Consider the following 25,658-nt stretch of genomic DNA (forward strand, 5'->3'; position numbering starts at 1 on the left):
AGCTCCCAAGGGCACAAAGGTTAAAAGCAGCCAGAGCTGGATAACCTGAGCCTGAGCAGCCTCCTGGGCTCTCTTGTGTTTAGATATTTATATATGTATATATATTTTTGTATATTTGTATTTATATGTCAGTGGCACGGGGTGCCCAGAGCAGCTGTGGCTGCCCCTGGATCCCTGGCAGTGCCCAAGGCCAGGCTGGACATTGGGGTCTTGGAGCACCTGGGACAGTGGGAGGTGTCCCTGCCATGGCAGGGGCTGGAACAAGTTGGGCTTTAAGGTTTCTTCCCATCCAAACCATTCCATGGATCTGTGATTCTGTGTTTGGAAATTTTGGAAGACTGTGATGAGGGAATAGCAAACAAGCTCGTGGGGTCTCAGCAGCTCTTGGGAAAGGCTGTGTGGATTGATGCTGGTCATGCTGGAGCAGGAACTGCAGGGAGGAAACATCACTGGGAGCAGGGGAGGAGGACAAATGGATTCTGTCACGCTAACTTGATCTATTTTTAGATAAAACTGTAATTAAGTCAGTAGTTGATAACAGCAGGACTTTTTAAGGTAATGGGGCTTCTGTTACATATCTAAATGCAACATGGCACATATTAAATGAATCAGGAGATGTCTGTTTTCCCTGGAATGGAATTAGAGAAGAGACCTCGTTTGGTCAGGGTATCCAGGAGAGCCCTTTGGGAGGCAGCTCCTGACTCTGAGCTAATGCCCAGCCGAGTAAACAGCACTGGGCTCAGGGGCTCAGGGGCTCAGGGCATTTAATAACGTTAAAATACAAAGGCTGGAGTCATTCCTCAGGAGGGGCCTCTCGCTCCTGGGAAACAGGGACTGGGAAACACCAAAGGGATCCTGGAGAAGGAGCCAGAACTGAGAGTCACGTTCGAGAGCACAGCAAAGACAAACAGAATCGCTGCCCTGTGTGTGCCAGGCCAGTGACAGGCTCTGGCAGAGATCAGGGAGGGCAAGAGGATTTCATGAGGCCCAGGCTCCTGCCTGGCTCCCAGGGACAGAGCCCCGACCCCACCCCACTCCAGAGGTACCCTGGGCCACCAGATGTTCACTGGCTGTGACACCAGCTGTGCACAGGGACAGAGCAGCCAGCTCTGCTGCCACCCAGATGTGCTCCAGCTGTGGGCGCTGCACCCTCACCTGCACGGGGCTCAGGTGCCCCATGGCTGCCAGATGTGCTGCAGCCCCGCATCCAGCTGTGCCCCCTGGCAGGATCATTGCTCCCTCTTTGCCCTGTGCCCGTTCACATCCAGCTGTGCCCTCCCCATCCAGCTGTGCCCGCCCCATCCAGCTGTGCCCAGCTGCGCCTGCTGCGGTTCCGCGGTGCCCTCTGGCGGCCCCGGAGCCTCCCTGCGCCTCCCTCTCCTGCGGGGTTTTCCCGGCTTTCCCACCTTTCCCTTCATTAAAACCTCGGTTACCTTTATAAAAATTCCCTCCCTCTTCAACGCTTGTTGAAGGGAAAAGTGGCTTCTGGGAGTTCCTGGTTACCAAAATTCACCTTTTTTATGGTGAACGCTCTAATTTGGAGAGGCTGCACCAGGAAAGCTTCAGCCCTGGTGAGAGTTCCCCCAAAAAGAGATCAGTTAGTGAGTGCCGGACATCAATTCCTTATTTCACATAAAACTCGCTAATGGGAAGCGGGAATAAGAAAATGATTAAATAAGTATTTAATAAAAATAATACAATGTAATGGTTTTACATATTTAACCTACTTGTAATATACTTGTCATATAGTTAATATATAGATTTTTTTAAATAAAGGCTTGGAAATAGGCTGAAAAAAAAATAAGTGACGTCTGATTTTTGGACCTGAATTTTTCACAGCCCGTCCCTCTCCTACCCTGTCCCCTCCTGTCCCTCTCCTCCCGGCCCTGGTGGCATCAGGGGGTTGATGGCAGCGCCGCGGTTCATTCCAAGGCTGCTGCACGCTCCGAGCATATTTTTAATGTATTTTTAATGTATTTATCTCCCGGCAGCTTCCTGCCAGGCTGGTCTGGGGGGAAACGGTCACCAAGAGGAGAATGGTGCCGGGACACCGCGACTCTGCAGCGTCGGGGCCGGGGCCAGCCCTGGGGACACGGGGAGAGAGAGGTGACAGTGGGATGGAGAGGTGACAATGGGGTGGAAAGGTGACAGTGGGATGGGGAGGTGACAATGGGGTGGAAAGGTGACAGTGGGATGGAGAGGTGACAATGGGATGCAGGGGTGACAGTGGGATGCAGGGGTGACCAGACCCGGCTTCCATCATCCTCCACCAGCCACCAGGGCAGGAAGGGACAGGAAAGGCTCTGCAGCGGGACAGGGAGAGGCTGGCAGAGGGCAGGGGTGGGAGGTGGTGGCAGGGTTTGTCCCCGAGCCGCGGGCGGGCAGGCAGAGCTCCTGGGAGGCCTCCGGGAAAGGGGGAGGCTGGATTCAATCCTTGTCTTTCACCTGGGCTGGAGTCCAGCCCCAAAATAGCCGTCCAAAAACAAGATCACATGAGAGGAAAAAAATAGCAAGGCGAAGGATTATCCATCCGTACTTCCTTGTCCTATGTGGGTACAGAGCCGCGGCCGGCACTGGCCCTGGCACTGGCCCTGGCACTAGCCCTGGCACTGGCCCTGGCATTGGCACTGCCAGCCCCGGCTCCGCTCCTGGTCCCGGCCCGTTCCCGGTGCCAGTTCGCAGCTCCGGGCCCCTGCCGGCCCCTGGGGCAGCGGCGGGTGCTGGGTGCGATCCTGGCAGGAGCTGCCCGGCCCCGGGAGGGGGAGCGAGGACCGGGCTGACCCCAGCACATCCCCGGCCACCCCCGGGCGCTGCCTCCCGGCTGCCTGCGGTGCCCAGCCCTGCGCACCTGTACCTGCTCAGGTGAGTGCCTTCTCCAGCATCCCGCACTTCCCACCCCGGCACAGATTCCCGGGGGCTTTGCAGTCCTTTCCCGCTGGGTTTGCAGCACGTTCCTGAATTTCCTGAACTGCTGGCCAGGCTCGTCCACGTGTGTGCTGTGAGGAACAGCCGGGTTTTCCTTTTGCTGTGCCCGCTCTGGGGCACGGAGCTGGCAGGAGGCAGGAGGGGCATCTCCACTCTGGTTCCGGGCTGAGCGGTGCCCGACGAGCTCTGCCAGGAATTTTCCCTTCAGGAGGGATGGAACCAAAGCCCAGGACTGGCAGATCTGTGGGTCTCACTCTAAACGTGCAGGAGGTTTTGCTTGGGTGGTCTCTGCAGTGGTTTGGGGGATGAGGAGCTGCCAGGGCAGCGGGGCTGGGGCTCTGGGGCTCACAGGGCACTGCAGGGAAGCACCTGCGGCTTCCTCGGGGCTCCTGGTGAATTATTCACCGTGAGAAGCAGCCCGGGAGGGGAGTGTCACTGATGGGACTGAGCCAGGGGCTGCTGGGCGCTCCAGGCAGTGAGGTGAGAGGTTCCTCACCACAGGCAGGGGCAGGAGAGGAGCTGGAGCAGCGGCCACCCTTCAAATTCATCTCCAGAGCCTGAGAAATACCGCGGGCACTGCTGAAGGTGCTGCTGGCACTGCCCGGCCACGGCTGGACTGGGGAGGGCAGGGGGGAGGCAGAGCTGCTGCCAAGGCGGTGCCCCCAGCCCTGAACAGACCCCAAACCTGTATTGACCCCATACCTGTATTGATCCCATCCCTGAACTGATCCCATACCTGTATTGATCCCATCCCTGCATTGACCCCATCCCTGTATTGATCCCATACCTGAACTGACCCCACACCTGCATTGACCCCATCCCTGAACTCACCCCATCCCTGTATTGATCCCATCCCTGAACTGACCCTATGCCTGCATTGACCCCATACCTGCAGTGCCCCCAGCCCTGAACAGACCCTATACCTGCAATGCCCCCAATCCTGCAGTGTCCCCAACCCTGTATTGACCCCCTCCCTGCCGTGTCCCCCCATCCCTGCCGTGTCCCCCCATCCCTGCCGTGTCCCCCCATCCCTGCAGTGTCCCCCCCATCCCTGCCGTGTCCCCCCCATCCCTCTGACTCTCGGAGCAGGGCTCGGGGCCACTGCAGCTCTGTCGGTGTCTGGGTTTTGGCCAAGCCTGCTCTCCCTCGAGCCGGGCGCAGATCCCGCTGCCCAAGTCCATGTTTGCTCTGTGTCTGCGTCGCTCTGGCTCTTGGCTCCATCCCGGGGCCATCAGCCTTTGGGACAGGCACGGGGACATAAATTTGGCAGGAAATCGTCTGCAAAGAACCGCACCGGGGCTGCTGAGTGTCAACCACAGCCAGGGGGCGAGGGCAGCCGGGCAGGAGGGCTGGGCCCGGGGAGGGGCAGCTCCCAAACAAGGGGGGGCTCCCTTGAGTGGGAAAATGGAGCAATATTTCCTAATCTTCCTCACAACCCCCATGCCTCTCGTCCAGGAGAGACTGAGGCAAAGCCAGGCCTGCTCTTCTACTCTATTCAGGAATGTTTGGCTATACCTATTTTTTATTTTCTGAAAAAGCAAGAGGAAATCTTGGGCGGAATTCTTAAAAATAAAGGGAGGGAAAAATGTATATTGACATGTCCGGCAAGCTCCGAATCCACCTGCGCTGTGGGGAGCGTTTGGAGCTGTCCCCAGCAGGCGCTGGGAACCGCAGTCACCTCGGGAATGTTTTATCCAAACGTCTGGCTCGGGCATTTCCAGCCCGGAATGCCTGTCCAAACACGCTGCCCCACGTGAGCCGCCGCTAAAAGCCTATTCCGAGCGAGCTTTAGATAACGCAGCCTAAACATCACCACATCAAAGGGCTCGTGGAGCCCGGCCAAGCGCTGAAATCACCGCCCGGGCTTCGTCAGTGCTTAATTAGTGCTTCATTAGTGCTTCATTAGTGCTGCGGCAGCGACAGCGACAGCGACAGCGGCCTCGCACCCCGAACAGCCGCACCCCAACCTGCACCCACCCCGGTACCCTGTGAGCTCCGAGCATCCCCCGAGCATCCCCTGAGCCCACCCCGGTACCCCGTGAGCTCCGAGCATCCCCCGAGCCCACCCCGGTACCCCCCAGCCCACCAGTGTCCCCAGCCAGGCCAGTGTCCCAGCACAGCCCCTAGGGCAGGGCCAGCAGCCCCGCCAGGCTCCAGTGCCCATCCCTGGGGACACGGAGCTGCATTTTATCCTCCTGACAGCGCTCCCGGAGCGCTTCGGCTTTTAAGGCCAAGCTCTCCCGGTGCCAGCGGGAGCGCAGCCGTGCCCGGCATAGCCCCGTGGATGCCCCGGGCCCCTCTCGGCAGCTGCCCCTGGGCAGGGCAGGGACCCCCATAAGGAGGACAGGGACACCCATGGGGAGACCAGGGAAAACCATGGGAAGGGCAGGGACCCGCATAAGGAGGACAGGGACCCACATAGGGAGGGCAGGGACACCCATGGGGAGGGCAAGGAAAACCATAGGGAGAGCAGGGACACCCATAGGGAGGGCAGGACCCCCATGGGGAGGACAGGATCCCGTCCCCACTGCCCGGGGCACTCGGGGACGACCGGGATGAGGGAGGTCATCGCCTTCCCTGAGTGTCCCCAGCGCCGCAGGGAAGGGAAAGGCGAGGCACAGGAAAGGCCGGTGCTTTCCCGGCTCTCTGCGGGGTTTTGTCGGCTCCTGCTGCCCGGGGGGCTCAGCCCCAGCCCCCGCCCACTGTGCGGGCAGGTGCCCGGCCCCGCTCTGGGTGGATGCGCTCAGCCTCCCCCTTCCCCCCCCCCCCCGCATCCTCCCGCCGCTCCCCCGCCCCGAGGCAGCTCCTCCTCATCCTCCTCAGCCCCGTTCTCTCCGCTCCATCGCGGTTCTCCCTCCCGGCGCACTCGGGAGCCGCAGCCGGGAGCGCCGCGCAGCCGCCGGTAGGTGCGGGGCGGGGGGCGGCGGGACGGGGGCTCAGCCCCACGGACACCCGCGGGATGCTCATACACAGCCCGCGGCACGGATTCCCACCGCAGGCTCCGGGATCCCCTCGGGATGCTCGGCGGATTCCCAGGGAATTCCCGGATTCCGTTCTGCAGCCTCTGCTGAGCCCCACGGGAGATCAGAGCGAGGGGGCTCAGGGAGGTCCCGAAGGGCAGGGTCGGGCTGGGATGTGCTGAGGCAGCAGATCCCTTCCCCTGGCACAGCTTTAGGCTGGCAGGGTGCTGCTCCCCCCCAGCTGGGACAGACCCCCCCAAAAAACCCTGCAGGTGCCCCCTAAATCCTGAGAGGGAGGAGTGGCTCAGTGGTGGGAGCATCATTCCAAAATGACAATCTCCAAATGATTGCAAATTCACCTGAAGCTCTGAGTAGGAGCAGAAGCCCAGATCAGAAATTGAATTGAAATATACGAAACCCCAAACATTTTAAATGGCAAAACACAATATTTGAACCATTAAAAAAACCCAAACCAAACAAACTAAAAAAAAACCCCAGACAGAACAACAAACAGAAAGGAAAATTGTTGCAGTGACACAGCACTACGCACAGTTCATTTTTGATGTAAAATAAATAAGTCACAGAATCATAGAATGGTTTGGGAAAGCCACAGCTTCTCTGGGCAATTAAGTATGGTTAGGGATGCCCCATCCCTGCAAGTGTCCAAGGCCAGGCTGGGCAGGGGATGAAGCAACCTGGGCTAGTGGAAGGTGTCCCATGGCAAGGGTGGGACTGGATGAGCTTTAAGATCCCTTCCAACCCAAAGCATTCTGTGATGATTCTGTGATTTATGACTGAAAATAACAGCACAGGGATTTTCCTGATGGGCCTGACAGCCAAAACTCCTCATCACCAGCGTGCTCTGAGCTGTGAGCTGCTCTCTCAGCCAAACCAAGGATACCAAACACAAATTTCTGCAGGTTCGAATCTCCCTGGCTGGGGGTGCAGGTGTCAGGCTGAGACTCTGCATGGCCCCGGGGCCACATGTCCCCACTGCCCCTTCCTTTGCCACCACCTGCAGCCTCTTGGTTCTTTTGGGCCATTTAGCAAAGGTGAAACCCCTGACAGGGCAGCAACAGGTCCCTGTCCCTGCCTCTATCCCCCCTGGCACGACAGGTCCCTATCCCTGTGTGTCCCTGTGTGTGTCTCTGTCCTTCTTCCTGTTCCTGTCCCCACTGTGCCAGGGGTCCCAGGGCTTTGGGAATAAGGGCAAGGAGCCAGAGCCAGCTGCGTGAGGAGCTGCCTCAGCTGGGAGGAAGATCAAGGTCTCAGCAATGGGAGGAAGGCCAAAGTCAGGGAGCTCGGGAGGAAAAGTTCATCCCCTGGGCTGGGGTGGAGCTGGGAAGGAAAGTTTATCCAAAGGGCTTGCAGAGCTCTGGGTCTGGCTCAGCAGAGCCGAGCTCTGTGCAGCCCAAACCCAAAGTGTGTCCCTGCAGACGCCAGGCACGGGGGAGGCTGGGCTGGCCCCGGTGTGCAGGGAGAACAATTGGATATTGTGCTGCCTTATCACCCCCCTGCCCGAGGAACCCATTCAGCTTTAGGCCCCTCTCCGGGCAGACCTTCCCCTAAGTCTCATGTGCCTCCTCAGCCTCCCACCCCTTTTCACCCTTCACTTTTTTTGTCTCTGCTTTTCCTTTGGCCTCCCACTTTATTTTGGCCTCCTGCCCTTTCCAGCCTCTGCGTTTCTTTCCCCCTCTCACCCTTTCTTGGCCCTCTGCAGCTTCTATTTTTTCTGACCTTGTTTTTACTTCTGATCAACCTTTTTTCTCTCTTGCACTCCTTGGCCTTTACTTTTTTTCCTCCCCAGCCTTGTGACTCCAGTTCTTTTCCAGCTTCCTTCTCTCCTTTATCCTCCATTTATCTTTCAGCCTTCCTTGCTTATTTCATCTCCGTTTTTTTGTCCCGTCTTTATTGCCCTCAAAACACATTAGCAATTGCACTGGATCTTACAAACCCTTTTAGTAAATATTTCCTGGAAAAAAAGGTATATTCCAGGGAGGTAAAGGCTGCCCCTGGGTACCAGCACCTCTCTCTCCTGGGCACAGTGGGCACTGACTCACGGCTGGGGCATTTTTAGGAATCCTGTGTGCATTGTCTGTCAGTGCAGAGCTATTGGGGATTATCCTGGGGGCTGGGTCTGTCTTTCAAACAGAAACCTCACAATAAAAATCTCTTTGCAGAAGGATTTGTTGAAAACCAGTTCAGTGAGAGACACAATGGCTTTGTCATGGTCTCTGCTGTGGATGCAGGAATCCTCCCTCTCCCCCTGAGTTTGACTCAGTGTTCAGCTCCTATTCCTTCCCTTGTCTCCAACACCAGAATCTGTTGCTTTAAAGCTGTTGGAGGACCAAAGCAGAGGGCAGGGCCATGCAGAGCAGCTGCAGCAGCAATCAGTGACTTGCAGGTTTTACATTTCCCCAAAATCTGTCAGTGTTTAACAGGGCAGGTGGCACTGCCCACCGAGGGATGGGGACTTGTGCCTCGTGCCTGGATTTGAGGCAGCTCTGGCCTCCAGCCCTGAGGAGGCACAGACAGTCTGCACCTGCCACAGGTCCTGCTTTTTTCTAAAACCTCGAATGACAAAAGTGCTTCATTTCCATCTGGTGAAGGTGGCAGAGGAAGGCTGAGACACTCTCACAGCGCCAGGGTAATTATTTAGGAATTCCCTTCAAGAACAGCAAATACACAGCCAGTGCTACATAAAGTTCTGTTAACCCCAGGCCAGCATCACTAACCTGCACCCACGGTCCAGCTTAAAGCCTGACCTCTGTTTTAATGAGGTAACAAACCCCATTCTGCTGGGGCTCGACTCAGAAGTGAGCTCAGAAGAACCCCTTTGAGGAGCTCCTTTCCCCTTCTGTTTGGGCTCTCCCTGCCCCCCAAATTCCCTCCTTTTCCCAGGAAAAGCCCCAGACTGAGAGGGCTGCTGGGGAAAGGACCAAGCTGGGATCCCACAGGCAGATTCCCAAGCCCACAGCACCAAATTCTGGCAGCTGTCCCTGAGGACAGGGCAGAAAGGGGTGTGGGAACCAGGCTGGCTGCTGTGCCCAGGTACCACTGACTCATGGCATGGCATCTAAAACCTTTTTGTCCCCTTCAGACTCCTTTTGGGAGTGGTGGTGTCTGCCCTGAGCCATCCTCCCAAGGATTTGCCCACTGCCCACAGCAGTCTGGACACACAGTTCATCCATGACTCACAAAGTCTGTCCTTGCTCCTGGCTCTTAATTTAGATCTGGGTTGATCAGCCTGGATCTCGGACCTTTCCTTCCAGGGTTGGTAAATCTGCCTGTCCCACCTGCAGACCAGCCTTGCCACCTCTCACCTGTGCCTGGACCCTGTTTCTGCAGACCCACAGAATCCAGGAGCTGCTTAGTTTAGAAAATCCCTCTCAAATCATCGAGTCCAACCGTTCCCCCAGCACTCCCAAGGCCACCACTTGCCCCCACCTTGGGGCACAGCCCCCCGAGCTGCACACTGAGGTTTCCTGCCCTGTGCTCAGGCCATGGAGCAGGAGCCTGAGGAGTGATTTCCTTCTCCTCTCTCATCCTCGCTCTGGGGCAGACAGGAGGGGGAGATCTTGACCGTGACAAATCCCACTCTGTGCATCCCAAGATGAACTCCAGATCCGAGCTGTGTGCTCATCCCAGACACTCTCTGCAGGCCATAAACCCCTGGAAATGATGCTGGTCAGGAAGCTCAGTGCCAGACAACCCATCTGCTGCCTGTCCCTGTCCCTGTCCCACACTGCCTGGGCACAGGGATCCCTGTGCCATCCAAACAGGACATGTCCCACCCTGTCCCCTCCATGCCTTTCCACACCCCCAGAGCTGGCACAGAGCCATTCCTGTATCCAGGACTGGCAGACCCCAAGGCTGCCCTGCTTTCCCCCACAGTTTTGTTTTCCCCAGAGAGATCCATGGTTAGTTCTCCAACAGCTGCACAGCCCCACAGGACATGTGGGTGTTGTACACAAAACTACCCAACCGTGTCCTTTTTCCACTGGAACTTCCATGTCTCTTGATATTTGATTCTCTATTGAGGTCAAATCTTGGACATAAAGTACAAGTATTTAATATCAAGTAAAACACCCTCCCTTCCCCTTCCTTAGTATTCCCATTGCTGCAGGGTGTTCACAAAAGCTTCCAGTTGGTGAGAAGAGTTTAGTGGCTGCCAGACTCCAAGTGGGGATCTTGGAGCTCACACTTACCCTGGTGTGGATGTGATCCTTCACAGAGCACAGGGGATGTTCAGCTCACGAGGAAGGAAAAGGTAAAAACCCATTGGGGTCCTGGTTGTGGCATCCCAGCCAGACAGGGGGCACAGATCCCCACACTCTGCCTGGTAACCCCAAAATTTTTGGTTTAGTGTGGGGTTTTTTTTCTGCTTAGACAATCCAGAGCATCTTTCTGTCTTGATTATCACAGGCATCACAGCAGAGCAGCTGTGGCTGCCCCATCCCTGGAAGTGCCCAAGGCTGGGTTGGAGGCTTGGAGCCACCTGGGATAGTGGAAATTTGAAGCAGGGGTGAGACTGGATGAGTTTTAAGGTCCCTTCCAACCCAAACCATCCAGTGATTCCATGATCCTTGGCTGCATCCCTGTGGGCCAGCCTGGCCCCAGAGCCTTCCCCTTGAGCAGCTGTGGAAACAGCTGGCACAACAAAGGCAGTGGTGTCTCTGAAGTGCCCACTGGGAGCTGGGAATAGCCAGCGTGGGTGAAACCCCAGGGCTGAGGTTCAGCAGGTTGTTCAAATTGCAGCTTTCTGTCCTGCACTGTGCCCTTTGTGGTGCTTCGCTGTTTACAGAGATGAGAAGGGGTAGAAGGACACCCAAAAAACATCCCCTTCCCTCGGAGGGCTCTGTAATGGAAACCCAAGGCAGGGCTGTGTTTTTCTTGGAGCAGGGTGGCAGCACTGCTGGTGTCACACAGGCTGTGGTCACACGTGTCACAAACAGGTGCCCAGCTCTGCAGGGACACAGGTGTCTCGTTGTGTCCCTGTCTGGGACAGCAGGACCAGAATTAGGGCTGTGCCTTCCCCGGGGTCTGGCAGGTCCCAGGGAGTGACTCAGGCTCCTTCCTGGCCCAGAGGGTGACAAACAGAGAGCTCGGTGTCCATGGCCTCCAGAGCCACCCCCTGCCACAGCTGAGAATCCCCCAGTTTGTGCCTGAGGAGCACAGACCAAGCAGTGACCTGTCCTGTGCAGCTGCTCCCCTTGACTCCAGTCACACTAATTCCATTTTTTTTTCTGACCTGCTCATCTGCATTTAACAAGATCCAGCCCTGAGCTTGCCTTGCTCTGATCTTGCATCTCAAACACTCTTTGCCCACTCCTACACGTTGCAGCTTTCCACTGCAAGGCATTTTCTCCAGTCCCAAAGTCATGCAGATAAGAAAATTATTATTTATTGGAGGATTTTCCTGGTAATAGCCATTATTAACTCAAGCTTTTATCACACTGTTATTAAGCAACAGCTTAAGCTCCTTACTCAGGGAGCTTGGAGGAAAAAAACAGGAGCTGGCATCCAGGGGTACTAGAGATTGAATTTAAAATAAGACATTGGGCAACAGAATTAAGAACAGAATTCTTCCAGCCAGTCTTACTTAGATGTTAAAAAGAGCAGCTGTCCTGCCCTTACACAAACATTGCAGGATGAACACCATTAACTCCCTGCACATTTTCATAGTAAATCACTGCTGAGCTTCTGGTGAACCCAGAAACCAAGAGACTTTCCTTGGAGCAGCCCAGACCGAGGCTGTGCTGGAGGAAGTTGGATTTCTGAATTTCTGAGCGATGATATGTCCACTGCTGGTTAACCACCAGGATGGATGTGGGGTTTCACTTGGCCTGGAGATGAAACCCTCGATTCCAGCATCCTCTGCTCCTGTGGGGAAGGACACGGTCTAAAGGCTGAGCCTAAACTCAAATCCCAGTTTTGAAGCTGGAGCCAACCCTTGCCTGGGCTTGGCCACCCTTCAGAGGGCCAGCTGCAGGAAGTGCTGCCTGACACCCTGAATTCCTGCTTTTCACCCCCAACCCCAGCCCCTCGAGCAGCAGCAGCAGCCTGGGAGGTGCTGGACCCGTCTGGGCACCAAGGGGACAGCGAGGGCTGGCACCAGGACACGGAGGGACAGCCACGGACCTGAACTGAGGCTTGGCTTGGGCTGGGATTGGAGGCTCCCATGGTGCAGGAGGAGAGGCAGATCCCTGCTTGGATTAACAGCACAGGGGGAATCTGTGGGGCTGGAGTTTGTCACGAGGCGTCATCCGTCCGTCTGTCCGTCCGTCTGTCCGTGGGTGTGCGGGGCAGCCACACCTGCCCAGACAGCCACAGCCAGGCCCTGTGGTCTGACTCTGTGCCCAGTGTCCTGCACGGACACCGGGGGTGGCTGGGGACACTGGAGTGTCCCCAGTGTCACCTCCTGCTGCAGGGACCTGGCAGCGCGTCCCCTGCAGGGACCCCACTGCAGGTCTGGGGGTGCTGAGCAGGAGCCAAGGGGCACAGAGGGTGCCCCCTGCCCCCAGGGGTTCCCCCATCATCACAAAACACTTCCTCAACCCCTTCTCACCTGCATCTCTCGTGGTTCCCACTCCTCCAGGTGCCTTTCCCCAGGAAAGCACAGGCAGGTCCAGGGGGCAGAGGTGCCCTCAGCCCTGCCCAGAACCAAGGTGGAAAACCCAAAACAAGGTTCCCGTGCCTGGTGCATCGCCCCTGAGTCCTCAGCAGCACAGAGCCACCCTCCTCGGGTGACAGGGCTGAGACTGGTGGCACTGGTGGCTCCTGTCAGTGGCTGCTCCCAGGGGAGCTTTCCCCAGAGGGAAAAGGCACCTGGAAAGGACAGGCAGGACCTGCTGCATCCTGGAGGGAATGACAAGCCCAGGGTGTTTACCTGGCCCCTGCTGCAGGTGTCCCCTGGGAGCAGCACATCCTCCAGCCCAGCCTTGGCTTTGGTGATTCTCTGTCCGGGGCATCCAGAGGGTCCCACACATCCGGGGGGACACGAGGAGGGGGATCCGTGGGATTTGTGTGTGCGCAGCCAGTGCTGCTCGTGTTCGTGTCCCTGCTCTTGGTCCCAACCCAGACAGGACACAGGGGCAAGACCTTGCTGGCAAAGCTCCTGCTCTGGGTACTGGAGCCGGAGCTGCAATTAAGTTAATGACCGGATGGAAGGGGCCGTGGGCGGGGGTGGGAGAGGCAAGGGAAGGTAATTAGAAAGTGCAGGAGCTCTCGGTTTTCCTGTCTCCCCACGAACATCCCAGTTTGGTGGGATGCTGCCCTGGCTGTCCCAGCGGGAAGGAGCAGCAGCAGGGATGGGGCTTCTCCTTGGGCATCCCTGAGGGCACGGGGTGCCATGGGTTAACCCTGTCCCTCCCGCGATGCTGCTGTGGTGGTCACCAGCCGTTAGTGACAGCACTCAGGAAACTGCTAAAGGCGTCTCAGCTTTGCAGCCCCTCCGTTTTAGCTGCCACAAATGCAGTGTGGCTGAGTGGAGTGGCTGTTTCTGGTGGAGAGCAGGGGATGATGACAGCAGGCATTACTTAAATTGATTTTTATGCTTTTGGTCGCACTTCACACAACGTGTTCCACTTGCAGAGGGTAAAACTTGGCTGATAAATATTTCATTATGCAGTTAATCACATCTCTAGAGATAAAATCACCTGGCCATAAACAAGACTAGAAACGAGCCAATGCATTCCACTGATACTCACAGGGTGATCTATTACATATTTATCATCTGCTTTGCCTAATCATTTATTAAGTCCTTTTAAGACCAAGGAATTCGAGCTGTGCCTTGCACTGCCAGCCCTGGGGAGGGGAGGCAGCTCTTGCAGGCTGCCCATGCTGAGAAGCCCAGACACACTGAGCTGCTCCTGCAGCAACCAGAGCGGGAGGAAACCTCTGCCTGGTCTCTAATCCTTTCCTGGATGAGGAAATCCATCCCATGAAATGGTTCTCTAAAGCTTATGATGAATAAAATCCTTGTTTATCTGAGAGGTGTTTTTTCCACATGCCCAGGTATGTGTCAGATCACCCCAAAGCCCACAGGAACCCCCGGGAAAGGCAATTCAGATCCTGAATTCCTTAAAAATTCCTTAAAAATATTCTACCTGTCATAAGTGCTTTCCATTCCCATAGGGAGTGTCTGAACTGCCTGGGCAGTGAGTGCTCTGTTCAGGTGTTTGCAGTCAGCAGTGGCAATGGGAAAGGAGCCCATCAGGAGGTGATGCTGTCTGATCCCAGCTGAGTCACACGTCCTGGAAGAAACGGGATTTCTGCTCTAATGGAGAAAATAACACTCCAAAGTGAAACCAACTGGAGTGTTTCCACTGAACTCACCAGAGCCAGGTTCAGGAGACGCTGATCTCATTAACCAGAGTTGGACAAAACCTCAGGAGACTCCCGGGTTTAGCAGCTTCTCCTCTCTCTGGAGCTCTCTGTGTGATCTTTAGCTGATCATCTAAGTGACAATTGTGATTAACTGCACTTTTCATCACCGTGGCCACTCAGAGGCCATGCAGAACATTTCTTTCCAACCCTACATAAAAGATTGTGTGCTAAGCCAAGGACAGCTTTGATGTATTTGAATCAATCCAATCTGGTTTTAACCCAATAGGTGAGATACTTCTGCTTTCCTCCATGTAGTAGCCAGGTATTCCATACCTAAGGGAAAAAGTCTCACCTTAGCTGGCTACCTCTGGGGTTGAGTCTTTGCTGGCCACTAAATTTGTGCCACAGGAGCCATAAAAAAAAAAAAAAAAGGCACAAAAGTTCCTGGCTGTTCTGACATGCAAAAAACTTCTGGACCATTAGGAATCCCCCACGTTTCCACCAACACCACCTTTGCCATGCAAACAAGTGCTGTGTAGTGAAGTTTGCACCAGGTTTAAAGCACAGAGAAAAGGTCCCCACTCCTCCCACGGCTCCCAGCGTTATTTCTGTTATTTCAGAGCTCACACCCCTGATATTGGCAGCACAGCCAGCCCTCCATGCTCAGAGTCAGATGCTCGCAGAGTTTGGGATCTCACATCAAAGCCACTGGTTTGGCCAGTGATAAAGTTTGGAACTGACCCCAAACTTCTCAGAATTTCGCAGCTATTCCGGCCCCAGGCTGGGCTCTGCTCCCTGGGAGCTGCAGGAGCAGCCCAGTGCAGCCACCACGGCTCAGCAGGACCTGGAGCAAGCGAACATTCAGGTTGAACTCGTTTCTTTAGGCTTTTTTTACCTTCAGAAATTATTTCTGATCCTTTGGGGCGCTGACATCTCCATCCATCTGAGGAAGAGCAGGGAGCCCTGAGCTGCCCTGGCTGCAGATGGAGCTGGGGCTGTCCTGGAGCAGGGATTCATCCTCGGGGGGTTTTTCCTCTCAGGCAGCACAGCAAGGCTGTTACACAGAGCTGGAGGAAAGAGGAGCCCCAAACACAGCTGCTCTTGGACAGACAGACTCCAGATCTCTGTCCTGGTGTGAGCAGGGTCAGTGCTCAGCAGCAGCCCTTCCCCTCTCACAGCAATCTCCTCCTGGAACATTTTCCTTTCTCCACGGGCCACCAAATAACCACTGGAGTGTGGTGTCTCTCAGCTTTGCATATTTGAGAGAGCTTTCTGTTCTGCTTTGAGCTGTTTAATAGCATTGTTGGGCTTCTACCCAAAGAAAGAAGGCCCTTTATGTTGTCTTTGGTTCAGGTTCTCTCTCTCACTCGTGCTTTTTAATTCCCATAAAATCCTAACATGTTCCTGCCAAAAGTATAATGGTAGGGCCATGAGTGGTGGTGTTTGTAGAGGAACAACTCCATGGCCATAAAGTCTGAGAACAGTGATAGTATTTAGCACGGGGAGACAAGAGGAGTGGAAAAGTGTTCACTGAGCTTTGCTGGGGCAGTCAGGGCAGCTGGCAACACTGGAGTCTTCCTAAAAATAGCAAAAACAACCTTAGAGGAAATGAGTGATGATGAAGAAGCTGTTTCCAGTTGAGCTGCTCTGGTCAAGCTGTGTGGAGATGCCCCCAGACCTTGAGGTGACTGTGGGTAGAATCCAACCAGAGCTCTTGGATCTGGGATGTTTCCTTCTCAGTACCATCCATCACCAACCCAGGAGACCTCTGGGTGCCTTTGACCCTCAGATAAAGGTTCGAGAAAAGCTTTGTTTCTAGGAAATGACCCAAAGCTGCTGATCCTTAAAGCTCAGTGTAGGACCAGAGCCCTGGGTGCCACCCTGGTGACTTGGGGGCTCTCCTTCAGTTGGCAAGGAAACTGAGCTCCTGCATGTATGATGTCTGGAGAGAAAAATAAATGAGGGATCACACACTCTAAAAAACAATTTCACCTGACAGTGCTGCTAAAAAAAAAAAAGATTTTGAGTCTGTATTTGGCATCTCCTGCTCTGGAAAGCACCAGGAGCCACAGAGCTTCTGAGGCTGCATCTCCAGCCCCATGGCCATAGCTGGGGGCTGGACTGTGCTGTCACCCCAGAAAACACTTCCCAAAATCCCAGTCTGTGTCAATTGGGGTGTCTGAGAGCCTGGGCTGAAGTCTGTGCACGAAGCAGAGTTGGTGCAATGGCTGGGAATGCTCTCACCAACAGCCACAGTCTTTATCTTATTTATCTTCTTTATCTTTCTTCTTTATCTTCTTTATCTTTTTAATCTCCAGGGGTTCAGCTTTCAGCAATCCAACTTCCAGAGGTTTTTACTCTCTGCAGGCATCTGGGATCCATTTCCAGGAGTAGTTTCCTCTTCTTGCAGCTGCTTTTGCAGATTTTTTTTTTTAAATACTAAAGAGTTTAGAGCCAAATGTTTAGAGATTCTCTGTGCATGTTCATGTGTGTGTGTGTGTGTGTTGCAGACCCCGAGTGTCTCCCAGGGCACTCCAAGCACCACAGCAAACCCACACAGCGTGGTACTGGCTCCATCCCAACGTACCAGTAGCACAACTCAGTGCTAAAGAGACATTTTTACAATCTATAAACACATATAAACAGTGACTATAAAGTATTTTCCATAATATAGCTGTGGGAATACGTGACATTCAAAGCAATTTCCTGTATCTAGATTTGTTCAGTGCCATGTCTTTTTCTGTTCATAAATCCACTTCTCTCCAAGCACTACAGAACTTTGTGTATGAAAGACAGAATGAATTTGTGGGAGATTTTAAAGGCAAAAACGTGACTGTACCTGGAATATCCATGGCACTCTGACCCACACCTGTGGCATCTCCTGATGCCCCTTCTCAGCCTCCAACATCCACAGCCTCTTTCTTTCACTGGCCTGGTGATGCCTTCAGGTTTTGGCACAGCATCTGCTTAAACACGGATTGTGACCACAGTCTGCAGGAAAATGAGCTTTCAGTATGATCTTTAATTAGCCCAGGTTGCTCCAAGTCCTGTCCAGCCTGGCCTTGGGCACTGCCAGGGATCCAGGGGCTGCTCTGGGCACCCTGTGCCAGCTCTGCCCACCCTGCCAGGGAAGGATTTCTTCCCAAAATCCCATCGAACCCTGCCCTGTGGCAGTGGAAGCCATTCCCCCTTAAACTGTCACTCCACATCCTTGACCAAAGCCCCTCTCTTGGAGCCCCTTTAGGCACTGAGATGCTGCTGGTTGATTCCTGGCATATCCCAGACTCAGAATTCCCATTTTCCATATGGAAAATTCCCATGATCAGTGTCTGGCTCAATCTGCCCAGCCCAGCAGTGAAATCTCCTGCCCCCTGCTCAGCTCCCACCACACCTCACGTGTGTCCTGACCTTTTCCATGGCTGTTCCTGGGCCAGGTGAGCTGCAGAGTGCCAAGAGATGAGCAATATTTACTACCTGACGTGCAGTGGGTGTTGCAATTCTTGGTCATAATTGTGTTTGAGAGTTATAATAGTGGAGAGAGAGTTTTACCTGGGCTCCCTTCCCACCTCCTGTGGGTTCCAATCAGACACTGGGGTGTTTTTCAAACTGGTTTTTCTGAGCGTGTAATTTTAGCACGCACGTCAATAGAAAAGAGAACAAAAACAGAATTCACCGTGATAAAATTAAAAGGACAGAGTCCTTTTAAAAATAAAAGATAAAATTAAAAGGACAGACAGGAGTGGACACAGCCCCCCCTGCCACCTCCCACGCCAGGGGAGCATCACCTTGGGCTGTGTCACGGTGTCACAGTGAATCACCTGCCCCGGGCCACCGGGACCCCCGGCTCCCTCCCTGGCAGCCTTTAAAGCCTGGCACAGCAGCGTGTGCCAGCACTCAATGCTGTCACCTCTCTTACAGCCCGGCCCTGGGAGAGGCTGCGGGATGGCCGAGGGGGAAATCACCACCTTCACCGCCCTCACCGAAAAATTCAACTTGCCCGCTGGCAACTACAAGAAGCCCAAACTGCTGTACTGCAGCAACGGGGGGCATTTCCTGCGCATCCTCCCGGATGGCACCGTGGATGGCACCAGGGACCGCAGCGACCAGCACAGTAAGGAAAAAAAAAAAACAAAAAAAACCCGGGGGCTGCTGGGGAGCGCCGCGTTCTGTGATCCCAGCAGCCGGGAACGGGGAGCTGGGCAAAAAGGGACCAAGGTTTGTGTGACAGCACACCTGCCAAACACACCTGGGGCTCGCACACCGAGCAGGGGACGTGTGATGTGTGAGCTGTCACGATATGTGAGCTGTCACGATAGGTGTGTTATCATGATATGTGTGCTGTCATGACATGTGTGCTGTCAAAGTGTAGATATGAAGTCTATAAATAGACATCTATAAATATAAATATATAAAAATGTATAAATAAATAAATAAATAAATAAATATATCATATAGAAAAATAAAAATAATATAAAATTATAATAATCATTAATAATAAAATAATAAATTAATTCTAAAGATAAACATATAAATAAATTCTCTCAACGTTAATTAATGTATATTATAATAATTTTATATATTAATAATAATTAATAAATAATAAATAAATAAATATAAATAATATATTATCTATAATAATATAAATAAAGTAAAGAAATTATAATAAACATTTTATAATTATTCTAAATAAAGAAAGAAATTATAATAAATATTTTGTAATAAATACAAATAAAGAAAGAAATAAAAATTATAAATAAATTCTAAATATAAATAGTATATAAATAGTATGTAAATAGATATCAGTATTAAATCTGACACTGGCAGGCAGATAGAGGGGACACAGCAGGGCAGGGTGACACAGGGTGACACAGGGAGCTGGCCCTGGCAGGGAGGGCTCAGGGCAGCCTGGCATCCCCCCCACACACACAGAATCACAGGGAATTCTGTGCTGTTTTTGCATTGCCAGCCGTGTGCCACAGCGATTGAGCAGGTCACCCTTGCCAGGGTGTCCCCATCCCTGTCCCCATCCCTGTCCCCATCCCAGTGTGTCCCTGGTGGCTCCAGCCCGTGGGACACTGGCACCTCTGCTGGGAGGAACTGCTCCCGCAGCTGCCACCACTCGTCTACCAAGGAATCCTTGGGAATTTTATGCTTTTTGTGCTCTTGCATTTACCCAAAAAAATTCTTCAGAGGATTTTTTAACCTCCAGCCCAGAGGAGCTGGAAAAAAAACCACAGCAGAGCTCCTGCAGGGCTGGGCTCTTCCCCTCTGGGTGCAGCATATCCTGAACTTTTACTGGAATGGGACCGGGACCTGCAGGCTCCTATCTCGTTGGAAGGAAGGGCTGGGAGGAGCCAACCTTACCAAGTGCTAAGAAAAGCACTTTTATTTTCTTTAAACCACAAACACACATGTGGCTTCTCCCCCGAACTTAACCTTTCCTCTCGCTATTGTTGTTTTGATGGCAGGCAGTTTAGAGCTGAGTTTTAATTACAAACATTGCCTCCCCAGCACGAGGGGGATGGATGAAGATGAGCTCCCTGGGGCTGGACAAACACAGCGTGCTGCTCCAGCCTCCAGCCAGGAATAAACCCTCAAACCCCTGGGAAAGGCTTTGGGTGATGACCCAAAGGAGCTGCAAGAGGCAGAGCTGGGCTGGCAGACACAGCAGGAGCGGTGCCATGAGCTCAGGCAGTGTCTCTGCAGCATTTTCCAGAGGTTTTGCTGGAGCTGGAGAGGTCAGGATGAAGATGGCATCTCCTGGCACAGCAGGGACGTGAGCACCCACTGCTGTGCCCTGCCTCGAGCTGCTGTCTCACAGCACGGATGCTGTCACACAGCCCAGTCCTTTTCCCTCTGGAAAAGCAAATCCATCACCTTGGAGGGGTCCCCAGGGCTGCAGAGGCAGTGAGTGCAGGCAGGTCCTGCATCCCAGCTCACACCTCCCTTCCTGCTGGCCTGGGGCCACGTGTTTGCAAACCCCTGCCAGAGAGGAGCCTCCTGTAAATGATCTCATCAAGTGGGATATAGGAACACGCTAATATTTACAGAGGAAACTCCTGGAAGGGCTGTGTGCCAGCAGAGCAGCCTCGATGAGAGGCACCCTGCTCTGAGCACCCTGAACTGCACCTGGAAAATGATGGAGCCACTCAGAATCATTCCCTGGAGTACAGGAGGAGCAGCCCAGAGCATGACTGGCACTGTGGGACATTGTCACCCAGCTGGGACAGGCACCAGGGAGGGACAAGGCACAGAAACAGCCACAGTTCATTGGGAAGCCAATTCCAGCTGCAGCAGTGCTCTGCAAACTGCCCATGGGCATTTTGCTCCAGACAAATATCAAGAATTCTCATTCCTCTCTTAAGTGGCCTCAGAATCAGGGAGGATCTCTAAGAAGAGCAGAAAGAGTCACTCCCCCTAAGCCTTTTTTGTCCAGCCCCACAGGATTCATTTTTTTGTCAGGATCCATTTCCCACATCTTTTACGTGGGCATTCCAAGCTTGCACCAAGGAATGGAAAGCAAAGTTACCTGGACACTGCAGGATGAAGTTTAGGCTCATCTCTACCAAAATTCTCCTTTTCCCACTTTCATCCCATTACTGCATGGAAGGAAATCTGTGTACAGACCTGTAAGAGAACTTGTAAGAATTGAGTGCACAAGCTCCTTCCTCTGGACCCACTGTCCTCCCTCCCTCTGTGGCCAAAAAACTCAACACCCCCACTGGCAGCAGGAGGGTCCCTCACTCCCCTCTCTCAGGGACAGTTTTTAGAACAGAATCATCATTTCCATCCCATTTTCCTCTTTTCTGCCTGGACTGCTCCTGGGCCGGGTCCCAGGGAATGCAGGTGGGCTGGGGTTTTCCCAGTGCACATTCCCAGCCTAAACCAGGCATGCACAGGGGCCAAGCATTCCTGCAAACCTGCTCCCACACAATTTCCTAATTAACTATCATTTACTGAGCAGGAAATGGCAAAAATGAGGAATGTGAACCATTACAGCAAAGATTTCACTGGTGTTCCACCAGGCCAAGAGGTAACATTGCCTTTTACCTCATCTAAATAAGGATAAATAAATTAAATATAAACAGGAAGGAAGGAGCTGGAGCCGAGACATCCGTTCATACTTCATTCCAACCAACCTAAATATTGCTGTTATTAATCTTGGGGGGGAAAAAAGCTGCCTATGAGATGGGAACAATCACTGGGAAGAGCTAGAATTTGCAAGTCACTGTGAGTGCAGCCACAGCCTTTTCTATTTCCCCATTCTCCATCTCCCATTCACTGGATAAATGCAGCTGCAGCAAACTGCTGGATGGGATGCTTTGGATCAGGGCTTTGCAGTGCAGGCATCTGCAGCCTGCTCTCAAAATACTTCTTCATATGTCACTCCTTAAGTGTCTTGTCAAACCACATGAGAAATTTGTAAATTAGAGCCAGAATTAAAACCCCAATCTCCTGTGTCCCATTCCAGCATCGTAACCAAAAGGCTGCCCTTCCTTTGATGTAAAATGAGGGAAAAATTGGTCTTTGGCTCCTAAAGGATGGCTGTGGGATTTCTTTGAAGAAGAGGGTACAAGGAGACACTTTTATTACACACTGTACTGCTTCCTATAAACTCTTTTAAAGCCAGACTTCAACAAAATACCCCACTAACCTCCCTGGCAGCTCTTTTTTCCCCCCCTTTTTCCTATTTTCCTTTCACTGCTGCTGTTTTATTTTTGCTCCCAGTCCAGCTGCAGCTGAGTGCAGAAAGCGTGGGGGTGGTGCACATCAAGAGCACGCAGTCAGGGCAGTACCTGGCCATGGACACCAACGGGCTCCTCTATGGCTCGGTGAGTGGGAGCATCCCCTGGGATCAGCTGCAGGAATCCCACAGCTCCCTGAGGCAAACCACAGCAGTAATTAAGCTCTGATTGTGATTCTGGCAGCTGCACAGCCACTCTGCATCTGGCTTTATTTTGGGGGGATGTAAATAAATTACCAAATAATGCTGCTTACTGCCCTGCCTCTGACAAATATTCTATTTCCTATCTGACACTTGATAAATATTGTGTTTTATACCTGCTCTGCAGCCCCTCAGCAGCTGCCACCTGGTGTGGGTGTCCCTGCCCATGGCAAGGGGCTGGGGGGGGTCTCTAATGTCCCTTCCAACCAAACCCATTCTGGTTCTGGGCTCTGAGCCTGCAGCTGCCACCACACAGCTCAGGGCCAGGAGCAGCTTATGGAGGAGAGCACGGGGCTGATTGGTCACTTGAAATTTGCCAATTAAAACCCCCAGGTCACACACACCTCGATACAGGAGTGGCCCAGGGGAGCAAACCAATACTTTAATACCTCATCGTTTAAATATGAGCTTTATTGGGGTGTGGAAATATCAGAGGAGGGTCTGGATGGCATCTTAGAGGGGAGAGCTGGGCTGGGATTGTCAGGTCAGGACCATCCCCATCCCCACAGCTCACTGGCCTTGCCCTGGGCTCTCTTTCAGCAGTTACTGGGTGAGGAATGCCTGTTCCTGGAAAGGCTGGAGGAAAACCATTACAACACCTACGTGTCCAAGATGCACGCAGACAAAAACTGGTTTGTGGGGCTGAAGAAGAACGGGAACAGCAAGCTGGGCCCACGGACTCACTATGGCCAGAAGGCAATCCTGTTCCTGCCCCTGCCTGTCTCAGCTGACTGAGCCAGCCCCAGAGCTCAGAGAAGACCCCAAATCCCAAATCCCAACTGCTGCTGCTGCTGCTGCTGCCTCCCTAGAGCTCAGCAGAGCTCCGAGCTTTAGGTCAAGGCTTTGCCAAATCCAGCCAAAGCAGAGCCCATGTGCTCTGCATGAAGCTTTGCAGAGATGGGGGGTGAGCCCTGACACCCCCCAAGGTCCACGGGGCCCCCTGTCCCCCTGCCCTCAGCTGTGTGCCATGACCTTCATCTGTGTGTGCCAGTGTGTGCCATGACCTTCATTTGTGTGCCAGTGTGTGCCATGACCCTCAGCTGTGTGCCAGGACCCTCAGCTGTGTGCCCATATGTGCCAGGACCCTCAGCTGTGTGCCAGGACCCTCAGCTGTGTGCCAGTGTGTGCCAGGACCCTCAGCTGTGTGCCATGACCTTCAGCTGTGTGCCCATGTGTGCCAGGACCCTCAGCTGTGTGCCAGGACCTTCATCTGTGTGCCCATGTGTGCCAGGACCCTCAGCTGTGTGCCCATGTGTGCCAGGACCCTCAGCTGTGTGCCCATGTGTGCCACGCCGGTTCCCAGAGAATCACACACTTTGTGTCCCCAGGCATTGGAAGGCAAACCCTCCCTGGGTAATGTGTTCATGTATTTATCCATGCAGGTGTGTAGCTCCTGATGTGCCCTCTAGCAGCTCCAGATTGCACCATCAGTGCCCTTACCCAGCCTGGTGAGTGCCAGCTGGGCACAGCTCCAGCCTCAGACCTTGGCCTCCCTCACAACACCAGTAGTGTGTATTCCGTGCTAGTACCTGCCATATGTTATTTGTATTTATTTATTGAGTAAATATGTCTCTTCTACCAGCTGTTCAGAAGTCATTCCAGGCACCTTGAGGCTGTCCCAGTGGCAGTGACTGCTGTGAGGGTGTGATGTACAACAGCAAGGGGGGCAGAGCATCATTCCCAGAGGGATTCCTCCCACTGCCTCCATGTCTGGCTCACTGGGGCTCTAAAAAGGGGGCACTGAGGCCCCTTGGTGGCTCCCAAACCCCATTAGAAGCTGAGTTTCTCCACTGCTGGCACAATGCACACCTCCCAGGCAGCTCAAGAGCCACTCCTGCCAGCTGAGAACATCACCAGGGCACCACACTGCCCTGCTCCACCCACCCAGAGCATCCACAGCTCCTCTGGAAAACCTGGGCCAGGGCCTCACCACCCCCACGGCAAAGAATTTCTCTCTAATACCAAATCTAAATCTACCATCCTTCATCTTAAAGCGTTTCCCCCTTGTCCTATCCTGCCATCAAGCACAGGGACAAGACACAAGTGCTCCCTGCTCCCAGAAAACCCAGGATCAGCACATGGAGGAAGGAATAAAAGGCACTCTGCCTTGCAAATTTCTGCAGCAGCAATTAGCCACTAATTGCTCTGCTAATTACTGCACTCCTGAACTTCTGCACTTGCTGGCTCCCAAACGTTCTCCCCAGCACTGACAGCATCTCTGTAACCCCAGTGCTGCCAGGAAAACAGGGAATGCTGGAGCCACAGCTGGTAAAGGCATGTGCCAGGTCCTGGTCCTTCAGAGCTGCTTCCCATCTATGGGATCCACGAGGAAATAGGGGAAAGGTGGATTCTGCTGATCCTGCAGGTCCCAGCTGCTCCTCTGGGCCAAGGGACACAACCACTGCCACGACATTCCCATGGCAAACACAAAGCTGGGCACGACAGGGGGATATGGACAGCCAACAACACCCACACTCCTCTTAAACACAGTGCTCACCTTCCCTGAGAGAGCCTGGGCTGTCACTCAAGTCAAAAAGTGAATTAATGCATGAGCAGGAGATCCAGGTTCCTAATTAAACTGGAAAGCTGGACCATGTAATGCTGGGTTTAGCTGTGCTGTCTTTACAACACCTCATTAACCCAGAGCAATCTCTCTCCAAAACCACCCCCACAGGTACAGCTTGACACCCAACTGGGGAAAAATGTCAACACCTGCTCTGAAAAATAATCCCCGGGGCAGCTGCAGTGATTGCTTCAGACAGATGGACAAGGCAGCATTGCCTGGAGAAACCATGCTCACCTGGGGGTGCTTGTCCTTAGGGTGAGAGGCAGAAAAGGAGAATGATAAGATTTAATAAAAATCATTACAGGTGAATATCTTTCCCAGGAAGTGCTGGGAGAGGGTTGCTGGGTAGGGTCGGGCTGCAGGGTGGGAGGCACCGCACAATAAAGAAAATAAAGAAATAAATTCAGCCCCGCAGGCTGAACCTCCGGGAGAAACCGCACAATAAAAAATATAAATAAATAAACTCAACCCCGCAGGCTGAGCTGCGCATCCCCTCCGGGATGCCCGGGAGGCACCGCACAATAAAGAACAGAAATAAGCAAAAAGAACAGAAATAAACTCAGCCCCGCAGAATGAACCTCCGGGATGCCCTGGAGGCACCGCACAAGAAAAAAAAAAAAAAAAAACAAACAAAAAACCATAAAGAACATAAATAAATTCAGTCCCGCAAGCTGAACCTCCGGGATGCCCGAGTGGCTCCGCACAATAAAGAACAGAAATAAGCAAAAAGAACAGCAATAAGCAAAAAGAACAGCAATCATCTCAGCCCCGCAGGATGAAGCTCCGGGATGCCCGGGAGGTGGCGGTGCGGCGGCGCCGGAGCTCGGGCAGGGACCGGGACCGGGACCGGGCATCCCCCGGCGCTGCCAGCGGGCGGACACGGCAGCGCCAACATCTGGCTCCACATCTGGAGCACAAATGGAGCCAGAGGAGC

At 53.4% G+C, this 25,658-nt stretch overlaps 1 protein-coding gene and 1 long non-coding RNA gene across 23 annotated transcripts in view; one reads left to right on the plus strand and one right to left on the minus strand.

Moving 5' to 3' along the window:
* The first annotated feature begins 2,533 nt into the window (after positions 1 to 2,533).
* On the plus strand, positions 2,534 to 23,736 carry FGF1 (fibroblast growth factor 1). Of its 3 annotated transcripts, none has more exons than XM_088174087.1 (4): positions 2,534 to 2,862; positions 18,132 to 18,324; positions 21,942 to 22,045; positions 22,699 to 23,736. In XM_088174087.1, the coding sequence occupies exons 2-4, from the start codon at positions 18,156 to 18,158 to the stop codon at positions 22,891 to 22,893; spliced, it is 468 nt and encodes a 155-aa protein (XP_088030213.1). In that variant the 5' UTR covers positions 2,534 to 2,862; positions 18,132 to 18,155; the 3' UTR covers positions 22,894 to 23,736. The 3 variants fall into 3 exon arrangements, with proteins under 3 accessions (XP_088030213.1, XP_088030212.1, XP_088030214.1); XM_088174086.1 differs by lacking the exon at positions 2,534 to 2,862 and adding an exon at positions 5,702 to 5,827; XM_088174088.1 differs by lacking the exon at positions 2,534 to 2,862 and adding an exon at positions 5,707 to 5,827 and having other exon boundaries at positions 22,702 to 23,736.
* The window catches only part of LOC148221945 (uncharacterized), a 56,445-nt gene continuing 42,054 nt past the window's right edge, over positions 11,268 to 25,658 (minus strand). For 12 of the 20 annotated variants that reach the window (XR_015807101.1, XR_015807111.1, XR_015807099.1 and 9 more), the window contains 5 exons: positions 20,743 to 20,840; positions 15,109 to 17,204; positions 14,223 to 14,546; positions 13,994 to 14,140; positions 11,268 to 11,768 (listed from right to left, as the gene is read on the minus strand). This is a non-coding gene — a long non-coding RNA (uncharacterized LOC148221945). Of the gene's footprint in view, positions 11,769 to 13,993; positions 14,141 to 14,222; positions 14,547 to 15,108; positions 17,220 to 20,742; positions 20,841 to 25,658 lie in introns of all 20 variants that reach the window. The other 8 variants (XR_015807104.1, XR_015807114.1, XR_015807106.1 and 5 more) reach the window with 8 other exon arrangements.

The sequence above is a fragment of the Sturnus vulgaris genome, chromosome 15, assembly GCF_052056855.1.
Source record: "Sturnus vulgaris isolate bStuVul1 chromosome 15, bStuVul1.hap1, whole genome shotgun sequence".
NCBI classification, from domain to species: domain Eukaryota; kingdom Metazoa; phylum Chordata; class Aves; order Passeriformes; family Sturnidae; genus Sturnus; species Sturnus vulgaris.